The 11338-nt window shown below is 47.7% G+C and overlaps 1 protein-coding gene across 1 annotated transcript; it reads right to left on the bottom strand.

Annotated features, from left to right (window-relative positions):
- Window positions 1-4641: 4641 nt before the first annotated feature.
- On the bottom strand, window positions 4642-8507 carry LOC149348394 (uncharacterized). The gene is made up of 2 exons (XM_089585812.1): window positions 8198-8507; window positions 4642-5333 (listed from the first exon to the last, which is right to left on the bottom strand). Exons 1-2 carry the CDS (start codon window positions 8406-8408, stop codon window positions 5074-5076), a joined length of 471 nt encoding a protein of 156 aa, XP_089441938.1. The 5' UTR covers window positions 8409-8507; the 3' UTR covers window positions 4642-5073.
- Between the last annotated feature and the right edge of the window lie 2831 nt (window positions 8508-11338).

The following is an 11338-nucleotide window of genomic DNA, read 5'->3' as shown; positions in this document are numbered from 1 at the left end:
AGCGCCTTCCGCCTTCTCGACCTGATCTGCGCTCCTACCCGTACGATGCCGAACTATCCTCGCCGAGAAGTCCACCTGGTCCCCCCTTTGTTTCCCCTGATCGCCAAATTTACACCACTCGCCGATCGCCTTCCCCTCGACGCCGTTCCCCTTCTCCGATGCTGCGACGTTCTAGCTCCGCACTTGAGGGAAACTAACAGCCGCAGTTCCGGGGGCAAGAACTGCGCTTGTTTCGAACTCCTCAAGTCCTCCGTGTCGTCCCGCTAATGTAATCGTAGTGTTCGTGGAAGGTGCCAAGGTTCTCGCCCTCGTCGACACGGGCGCTGCAGTATCTGTTATAAGTGAAGCTCTCTGCCGCCGACTCCGCAAAGTGACTACCCCACTTTCTGACTTTTCGCTTCGCACCGCCTCATCACAGCGCCTTCATCCCTCAGCCGCATGTACGGCCCGTGTCCTCATTCAAGATGTTTTGTACACCATCGAGTTTATTGCGCTGTCTCACTGCTCACACGACATCATCCTGGGATGTGACTTCCTTTCGACCCATCGTGCCGTTATTGACTGCGCTCGATCTGAAATCGCCTTTTCTCCGCTGTGTGACGCTCACTTTTGCGACGTACCTACGCAGTCTGCCAAACTTGTGGTCGCGACTGATACCGACATTCCTCCGTTTTCTGCTGCCCTCGTACCCCTCTCCTGTGCCGGCGTCACTCATTCAACTGTTTTCTTCACGCCTTCCGAAACCGTTTCCCGCCATCCCTGCCTCCTGCTTCCCTTTGCTGTTCTGACGATCGACCATGGACAAAGTGCAATTTACGTCTCGAACCCATCTTCGTGCCCGTCAGCAGTGCTCCGAGGTGAATGCCTCGGGCGTATTGAAGAACTTGATTCCTGCCTTCCCTACCCTATTCTTGATACCACCGCTTCCTTCGATGTCGATGTGCTCAGCTCCTGTGATGTTAAGAATGATCCAGCGCCCTCCGACGTCTTCCACCGTGCCATTGACGCTGACCTTCCACCCGTGCTACGGGATCAACTCGTCGCCCTCCTCCAGCGCTTCAGGTCTTCTTTCGATCTTCCTCAGACTGCCTTGGGCCGTACGTCTGTTGTTGCGCACACCATCGACGCCGGTACACAGGCCCCTCTTCGCCAGCGCCCCTATCGTGTCTCGGCTTCTGAGCGCCGCGTCATTTCTGATCACGTGGACGACATGCTACGTCGGGGTGTCATACAGCCCTCTCACAGTCCCTGGGCGTCTCCTGTTGTGTTGGTAAAAAAGAAAGATGGTTCCATCAGGTTCTGTGTTGATTACCGCCGGCTCAACAACATCACACGCAAGGACGTCTATCCCCTGCCACGAATCGATGACGCCCTGGACTGCTTGCAGGGAGCTGAGTATTTCTCCTCGCTGGATTTGAGGTCAGGTTACTGGCAGGTGCCCATTGCTGACACTGATCGCTCAAAAACTGCCTTCATAACACCTGACGGATTATATGAGTTCAACGTCATGCCGTTTGGCCTTTGCAACGCCCCGGCAACTTTCGAACGCCTGATGGACACCATCCTTAGTGGACTCAAGTGGGAGAGTTGTCTTTGCTATCTCGATGACATCTTCGTCTTTTCTGCGGACTTTTCTTCTCATCTCATCCGCCTGGAGCGCGTTCTGACTTGTCTTACTGACGCTGGGCTCCAGATGAATTTGAAAAAGTGCCGCTTTGCTGCCCGACAACTCACCATTTTAGGACATGTAGTCTCTAAAGACGGCATTCTTCCGGACCCCGCCAAACTTCGTGCAGTTGCCGAATTTCCGAAGCCCACCTCACAGAAGCAGCTCCGTAGCTTCGTTGGCCTTTGCTCGTACTTCCGTCGCTTCATCTTAAATTTCGCCTCGATCATCGCTCCTCTGACCCAGCTACTCGCAGGCAGCTCCAACCTCTCCGCTTGGACGCCTGCTTGCGATGACGCCTTCGACACCTTGCGCCGCCTTTTGGTTTCGCCTCCTATCCTGCGCCACTTTGACCCGACTGCGCCTACTGAGATCCACACTGACGCCAGCGGTATTGGACTGGGTGCCGTTCTCACCCAACGCAAACCTGGCTTCCGTGAATATGTGGTCGCCTACGCCAGTCGGACCTTGAGCAAAGCGGAGTCCAACTATTCTGTTACCGAACGAGAATGTTTGGCCATCATTTGGGCCATTGGAAAATTTCGTCCCTATGTCTACGGTCGCCCGTTCTGTATAGTAACCGATCACCATGCCCTGTGCTGGCTGGCCTCTCTCAAAGACCCGTCAGGCCGCCTAGCTCGCTGGGCTCTGCGATTGCAGGAGTATGACATTCATGTCATTTACCACTCCGGCCTCAAGCATAATGACGCGGACGCTCTTTCCCGCTCGCCGCTACCTAGTGCTTCATCGCCTGCTCCTGTGTCTGCTTACGACTTGTCCTCGCTTGCCACTGCCGACATGTCAACCGAGCAGCAGAAAGACCCTTGGATCGCCACTCTTATTAACTTCCTTTCGAGTCCTACGACTGATAATTCGTCCCGTTCTCTCTTACGTCAAGCCCGTCACTTTTGTATTCGGGACGGTCTCCTCTACCGTCGCAATTACCTGTTCGACGGACGCAAATGGCTCCTAGTGATCCCCCGCCATCTACGCACCGACATTTGCGCCGCTTTTCATGCGGACCCACAGTGTGCCCACGGCGGCGTGTTGAAAACCTACACGCGTCTGCGTCTTCGATTCTACTGGCGTGGCATGTACCGCTTTGTTCGCCACTTTGTGCGATCTTGCCCATCCTGTCAACGGCGTAAATGTCCGCCTAACACCTCGCCTGCTCCACTGCAGCCGTTACCCTGCCCTGCCCGCCCGTTTGACCGCGTTGGCATAGACCTCTACGGCCCCCTTCCTCCCACTCCCGCTGGTCACCGCTGGATTATCGTGGCCGTGGATCATCTCACACGTTATGCTGAAACGTCTCCATTACCATCTGCCTCCGCCCGCGACGTGGCTTCCTTTCTTCTAAAGAACCTGATTCTTCGCCATGGTGCTCCTCAAGAACTGCTCAGCGACCGTGGACGCGTATTCCTGTCTGACGCTCTTGAGGCCCTCCTCAAGGAATGCCGCATTATCCATCGAACCGCTTCGTCTTACCACCCTCAGACCAACGGCCTGACCGAGCGTTTCAACCGAACCCTCAGTGACATGCTGTCCATGTACGTCGACGCCAACCACTCCAACTGGGACCAAGTTCTTCCCTTCGTCACCTACGCATATAACACTGCGACACAAACCACCACTGGATTCTCTCCCTTCTTTCTTCTGTACGGCCGCGAGCCCCCCTGCACGATGGATACTCTTCTTCGCTACCGACCCGACATTTCCGAGTCCACGCCACTGTCCGACGCTGCCAGGTACGCCGAAGAATGCCGCCAGCTTGCTCGCTCGTTTACCACGCAGACCCAGTGGCAGCAAAAACATGACCGCGACACTTCCGCGGCCTCTACCTCCTACCCTGCCGACTCCCTTGTGTGGCTCTGGGTGCCTCCCACAACTCCCGGCCTTTCGCGGAAACTGCTGCATCGGTATCATGGTCCCTACCGGGTTCTCAGGCAAACATCTCCGGTCAATTATATTGTTGAGCCTGTTGCACCCGCTGCGGACTTGCGGCGCCGTGGCCGCGAAACCGCCACGTCGACCGACTGAAGCCGTACTACGACCCCTCTGTTCTTCCTTCCCCTTAAGACGCCAGGATGGCTCCTTTTCACCCGGGGGAAACTGTAGTGTGCCAACTGTGACAGGTTCCGCTACCGCCATGCGCCGACACTGCGCTGCGCCTGACGCCGACGAAGTTATGCGCCGACACTACGCTGCGCCTGACGACGACGAAGTGCCCCCGCTCTCTTGGTGCTGGCTACGCCCGTCTACGCTGCCAGACCCTGCACAGCGGTTCGGTCTCTTGAGGACGCCTAATAAACGCACCCCTACATACGTAACAGTTACATTCGCTAATAGGTTATATTAAGAGGGTAATATCCTTGAAACTGTGACAATGCTTCGGATGGTATGTGACACTTGAGCCGCCGCGGTGACTCAGTGCTTTTGGCGCTCGGTTGCTGACCTGAAAGACGCGGGTTCCATCCTGGCCGCGGAAGTCGAATTTTAATGGAATCGAAATTCTAGAGGACGATGTACTGTACAATGTCAGTGCATGTTGAAGAACCCCAGGTGGTCGAGATTTCCGGAGCACTTCACTACGGCGTCCCTCATAGCCTGAGTCGCTTTGGGACATGAAACTCCATAAACGAAACGAAACGAAGTATGTGACCTTTTGAGCAATATTTATTAGCATGGATACAGATTATTGCATGTAACACCAATTTCTTATCAATATCGATGGCGTTCAGTTACCGTCCTGACATCTTGTTTAACTGCCCTTGCTTGGATTCGTTTACAGAAATACGGAAACTTCTGAGAGTTTGAATCAGAAAGTACTGTTGGTCACGTACATTAACCCCAGTGGTCGTTTTGCACCGCTGAACATTTTAAAGCGATGAATATTTTGAATCGACGAACATGTTTGTCCTCATTGTGGCTCAAGTATATGGAACAAATATTGGCACCAAAATAAACTCAGTAAGAAATATTTGTAAAGGAAATTTATTGATCAGTGTGCAAGTGCCTTAAATAAACATCTTGTGAAAAAAATGGGCCTGCAGCTGAAAAGCTTGTTGTCTGCTGGGTATGTATCGAAACAAAGAATTTTTTTAAGATGCCGCAATAAAATTCATTTGAAAATATAACTTCGTCGACATCTGGAGCCCTTGGGTTGATCAGGCACACAAATGAAAAATTATATTCGCAGGTACAGCCCCTCCAGTCACCTGTCCACTTAGAGATTAAGTCCTTACTGATTGGTATTTCCAGGCTAGGATTGTAATTAAAGAAAAAACGCATATCAAGAACTGAAGATAAGAAATAAACAAATAAAAGCGCGCCTGCTACTCGCTTTATAACCGTGGTCAAAATGACGGAAAGCGAATTCTTTTGGCATTGCTGTCTGAGTAGCAGCGCTACCAGTACCAGTACCATGATTGCGGATGTTCGCGGCCATGGTACTCGTTTGTGTATCTTGGGTAGGAACCACTGTCGGCGTAGCTGCTTGCAAAGCTGTAGGCACTCGAAAGTGGCCGACGGTTGCGACGGCTTCCGTAGTCGATTCCGTAGCGGCTTACGCGGGCGGACCCGCCATAGCGTGGAAAGCCGTAGTCACCACCGAAACGAGATGAGCTACTGCCGCCCATGCTTGAGCGTCCGGTGCCTTTCACACCTCCTGTGGGATAGGAGAACGAAAAAAAATAAAAAAAAGTAAGCAATTGGTCTTCCATGCAAAATAGAAGCCATGCATTTATAAATTTCGTCCGCTCCTACCGGCGGTTTGCACAGCAGAGAATTAAGCATTTGCAAAATGGTTTGGTTTATGCGGTTTAACGTCCCAAAGCGGCTAAGGCTATGAGAGACGCCGTAGTGGAGGGCTCCGGAAATTTCGACCACCTGGGGTTCTTTTACGTGCACTGACATCGCACAGTACACGGGCCTCTAGAATTTCTCCTCCAAAGAAATTCAACCGCCGCGGCCGGGATCGAATCCGCGTCTTTAGAGTCAGCAGCCGAGCGCCATAACCACTGAGCCACCGCGGCGGCCATTTGCAAAATCGTCTCGCTCAGTTAGGGCTGCTGTTTACGCTTCCCGTACTCGTCTCCTTCGGAGCAAGCGTCGAAGTTCATGCCCTTAAGCTGGTGTGTGAGCTTCTTCACAGGTATGTTATCGAGACCAGGAGAATTTGGGGTTAATTATTCTTGCCCTTTAAATTTCTCTAAAAATTTATTTAGTTATGCATATTATTATTAAATATTTTCTTGTAATCCTCACCTCTTTGTTTCCTTCATTTTAATTCCATTCTCCTCAAAATCTCTCAGAAATCGTTGTTCGTGTTCCCAGATTCCTTACTTTTTATTTATGAGCCGCTTGAGATAAGTCTGAATGAATTTTTTCTCCTGTTTGGATCTGCAACAAGCCATGGCCTATCCACCACCGTGGGTATGGGCCATCGCTTCAGAGACAGCAACAACAACAACAAATGCCATCCCGCTAACAGCTGGTGCATTTGTTTCTAGCAAATCTTACTGTTGTTACTGCGTATATGCATCCTTCAAGCAATGTCTTCGCTAACTTTTAAATTCCATGATTGCGTCTTCCCTGCCATGCATTGTAAATGTTTCTGTGGTTTCCATAACGTTTTAAACGCAACGCTAGCACTCTCACACACAAAAAAGGTAATTAATATCGAATTTATTTAGCTACAATCTTAGCGTTGTGATTTTCTAACATGTCGAGACCCGGCGACCTCAAGATTTCATACCGAATTTGCATAAAAAATTATAATGAAATTAGGTTTGGCATGCATACTTTTTTGTTTTGCAAATTTTTATGGTAGAAGCGACAGAAGAACGTATTTGCTACCAATAAATTTTTAAATACCATGCATTTACAAAATACCCCATGCCCGTCTTATTTATTTTGAAAAATTATTCAAAGATTTTCTCCCAAGTTTCTAACACGTTTTGCAGCTCATGTTAATTTGTTTTAAGTTGCTGCTCAAGCACCGTTTTGTATACCAAATGACTGTGCGATTGCTGTAATTACACCTTTATACTGTAGGTTTTCTGGATTCTTGGCGGACTCTGGACTTCAGAACCTCACTCTACATGATATTATTCTGAACATACATAATTCTGCTTTTATTTTCTTAGGCCATAAATGCACTTAAATTTGATTAATTTTCATCTAAAAGCTTTTGAGATAAGTTGGAAGGAATGAACTGACAATTGTCCTCTAAACTGGGGAGGTGGTGATGTGTCAAGCTAGTGCGCAGTTTCTGTGGAGTCAAAAATTTTTAGAAAGAGAGGAAAAAGGTTTCTTTTTTTCAAAACCCCGCGGCTCTGATTGTGTCTACTCATTCTCCTATGTCTGATCCGTAAAGATTAGTTACACTCATTGAACCGCAAGAGACAACATATCCATCGCAAAAGTGATGTTGCTAAATATGAATACCAAAGAGGGTGGCAGTGTTTGCATACGACCCTGGAAGCTCCGTGCGTATAGTAAAAAAAAATTCAGGGGGCACTTTGGCTCTCTAAAGTGCTGCAAGGCGAAAGCGTTTCCTTGCGCACTGTTCGTTCTTTATTTTTATTTTACATATTTTATTTTTTTCTATTTTGTCGTTTTTGTTTCTTTTCTTGCTTTTATTGTTTTTATTTTTATTTTTCATATTTTTTCATATTGTTTTGGGTTCTTTTCTGATTTTTATGGTTTTTCTTTTTTCTTTTCTTCTTATTATTTATTATTCTTTTATCTCATTTATGAAACCCATGCATTCACTAGATGCGCCTTTATTCATGCTCAAACCCTGAGCCTTCGTGGCGGAGTGGTAGTGTCTGCGCTTCAAATGCCAAATGTCCTGGTTCGATTCCCCGCCTCGACGCAGTTTCTTCGTAAGTAGTGACGCCAAAACGCGGACAAATCTGCCGACACGGCTGCTAACGACAGTATGAGGCATTAAAGGCTTTCGCCTTTGGTCGCGGCCCGGTAAACTCCGGCGGACTTTGTGTCCCTTGAGGAGAATTCACTCGGCGCAGTGCAGTATTTACTGCATACGTTTGCTACTTGTTATACCTCGGAACCGCCATGTTATATATTCCTTTTTGAAGCAGTCAACAATAAGAAGGGAATACATTTGTAGACGTTCTGCTTTCTGTGATTTTCGGTTTAAAATGACACCTTTAGGAGCAGCACCAGCTTGTAGCCCGAGATATTATTACCTTATGGCTGAAGCACCCTTTTTAACTAACTCAGTGCGCAAGGAAAAAGCTGTTGCCCTTAATACAGTCTTCTCTGTATACAGCGAGCATATTCGTGCGAGTACTTTTATTTCTCATCCGTGACGCGTGGAAATTGCAGCGACACTAATCTTCCGACTACGCATGCAAGATGCCTGGGGTGACTACTGCTATGCTGTTAAGCTTTGTGCTTCAGGCTTTGCTTTCCGTGACCAAGGCTTCCGTACGCAAGCCGAAGCGCCTAACGTTTTTAAAAATAAACATGAAAAATCTCTGGGCAGGAAAAGCCAGCACTTACCGGTGTCCTCAAGAAGACCGCTTGTCCCCATGTCTCGCAAGCCGCGCGTTTGCCAGGAGGACCCGTACGAGTCGTATGTGTAAGGCCACAGATCGTCGTGGTAGCTTTGGGACTCCCAAGGGGAGTCCCAAAATAATGACTGGGAGTGCACTAGTGTATCTTGCGCTAGAGTTGTGGCCAACACGACCATCCAGAACAGTGCAGCTCCCATGACTGCCTGCCTGCGAAAGGACAGGGCTGAGCGCAGTTTTTCAGCCAACCTGTCTACCGTACCCAGCGAAGGCACTCGAAGGTGTTGGGGTTCTTGGGATAGCAATGTTTAAAAAATAGAAAACTCCGCTGAGCTTGTTTTCGGTTGTTTTTTTATCCTGTTCCGACAGCTGCAGCTGCTATTATTGCGGCTGTCCAGTGCTCAAGGATGATGATTGATGCGTCCGGCTCGCTCGCTTCTCTATTCGTCTCGACCAACGCCCAACTTATGTGCGTTGTCACACCGGGAAACCGATGTCTAAGTACAGGAAGTAGCCCAGAAAATTTACTTTGGGAAGCTAGGATAAGTCCAAATGCGAGTTAAAGGCATACACCGATTTCGAATGACGCAGGTTGGGGTGTAACGCTTTTCAAAGATATTCTCGGACAAAAATTTTGAGAAGTACAGAATTGTAGGACACTGTTATGGAAGTACTGAAGGTAATGGTCCATTCTTCTGATATGCAGCGAACTCTTTCTTCTAAAACGTTTCTATCGATCGCAGCGAAGAGCTAATAGTGCATTAGAAAACCAGTTGGGTGAACTTTAGACGATAGCATAAACGTTAATAGAAAAACAAGAAGACTGCCGTCGGGTAATCTGCGAATATATTGATTGGTAGATTGAAATCTTGCATTATATGAAAAAAAAATTGCGTTCATAAATGGTTTCCCGCTCTAAAACGCTTTTTGCAAAATTGTTATTTACATATGAAAAAAAAAACCTCTCCTCTAATCTTTAAAATGGCCCTCTATCTTTTTTCGGAGAAAGTGCATACAAGTCCGGCCTTTCTTTTTCAATCGACGCACCTTGGCTGCTGCCGCTGCTGCTGATGATGGTCATGACTGCATGTCTGGTAAATTGTATGTGTGCAGTTTGGATTCCAAGTCGTCTCTGTAATGAGGGTGAACTACGGATAAGCTCGAATATTTTTTTTTTCGCAGATCATCACGAATGTGTCGGATTATTTTATTTCTTTGTCGGGCTATTGCTTCTTGTAAAACGAAATAAATGCTTTCATAGCGAGCTATGGAAAGAAAAATGATAGGTGTGACGTTAAGGGATCAGAAGCGGGCGGAGTGGGTGAGGGAACAAACGCGGGTGAATGACATCCTAGTTGATATCAAGAGGAAGAAATGGGCTTGGGCAGGGCATGTAATGCGAAGGCAAGATAACCGCTGGTCCTTAAGGGTAATTGAGTGGATTCCAAGAGAAAGCCAAGCGTTGCAGGGGGCGGCATAAAGTTAGGTGGGCGGATGAGATTAAGAAGTTTGCGGGGATACGGTGGCCGCAGCTGGCAAAAGACAATTGGAGACACATCGCAGAGCATTTGCCCTGCAGTGGGCGTAGTGAGGCTGATGATTATGATGATTCTCCAAGAGAATTTTATTCTCCGAATGTTCTTGCCGGTGTTTCTGTAGGAAACCTTGACTAAATTTCTCCATGATTGTTGTTAATACTTATTTTTTTTGTACCTTGAAAACCAGTCAGTAAAAAGCAATAAATGAGGCTGTGCTCAAATTCGTCAACACCCAGTAGGAATCAAGAAACATTGTAATAATGGATGTGGGTTTGAATCCCACTACCATTCGGTTCCTAAGAAGTAATATTCTTCGGCCAGCTGACTGGCTTTCGCAGATGAGAAAAGCCCGACCAAAACGTTGCTACGCGGGCGGTGACTCGTTACGCGTTGAGCAAGTCGATTCCGAAATGCATAGAAAAAAAAAACAGGTGACGTCAACTTTTATGATGGCAGCTATGACGCAGTGTTGACCAACCTGGCTTGTATACCTTTTTGCCTACCTTGTCGGTACTCTTTTTTTTAATCTTTCTTGCAGACGGGATGAACAAGCATTATTTAGAGAACTGTCGCGAGGCTTCGTAGAAGTTTTGCCATGTTCACTCGGAACACAAAATGTGTCAGCGCACCAGGACTCGCCACTTCATGAGGCGCTTGCAAGTGCCAACAATGCGTGTGGACGCGTTCTTTAATACAAATAGCGCAGTATCAGACGAAAAAGACATGCGCTGCTGAGTACTGGATAACAATGGAGTTGATTGTTCTCAATGTGCGTTACAGCTGTTAGTATTGGAAAGCATAGAGAGGCAGGACTGAAGAAAAGGTTGAACTGTTCCATTCCGGAACAATGGACTGTTAACCGCAGTCCAAATGGCCGGAGGCTACTACACTCGGTGGGAGAGTTTGGGAGAAGTGTGGCAGACCTGTAGCCGCATGACGCCACCTGAAGGGGGCAGTAATGGAGGTCTTGATCATAGCCATGAGTATGAATACTCCTGGTCATGCAAAAAAGTAATTTTGCTTTCCGTGTCAGCCATTCGCGAAGGTTCCCCAGCATGCCTGTATTGGGACCAACCGCTGAACGGCTTTGAAATGTCACATGTTATTAAACCTCAAAGGCGATTTGATGTGCCCAGCTCTCAACTGACAAATGCAGACCGAAAGCGCTCACAAAATACTCCTGCTACATAGTACTTAACGGAGTGCTTTCGTAAGCATAGATTTTTTAAATCACTACCTGTCATAAAATATTAAAATAATCTGTTTTTTTTTTGTGCTCGGGGATGCCAGGCACGCCATATGCAGTTTATTCTGCTACAAGGTGTATCATGAAAGCGTAGCTGTAGTTTAAAAGACCGTCTGAAATTCTGCTGGTTTAAGTTAAAGTTATCTAGTGTCTAAATAAAATTGATGGCAAATTCGTCCTGTCGCTGCAAAGTGTTAGTGACTGCTGTAGAAAGGCACGGGTCTCGTAGATATATTTACCAAACGAGTCATGTACAGTCAGCATCTCGTAACTTGTAATTTTTTGCGTGCTCGCGCACCTGTAGCGATGTAGAACACAAATAAGTGACTCCAGACACCGTAAAATT

The sequence above is a fragment of the Amblyomma mixtum genome, chromosome 4, assembly GCF_055824585.1.
Source record: "Amblyomma mixtum isolate Tamu chromosome 4, ASM5582458v1, whole genome shotgun sequence".
Lineage (NCBI taxonomy): Eukaryota > Metazoa > Arthropoda > Arachnida > Ixodida > Ixodidae > Amblyomma > Amblyomma mixtum.
This window is presented reverse-complemented; position numbering and strand designations above follow the sequence as displayed.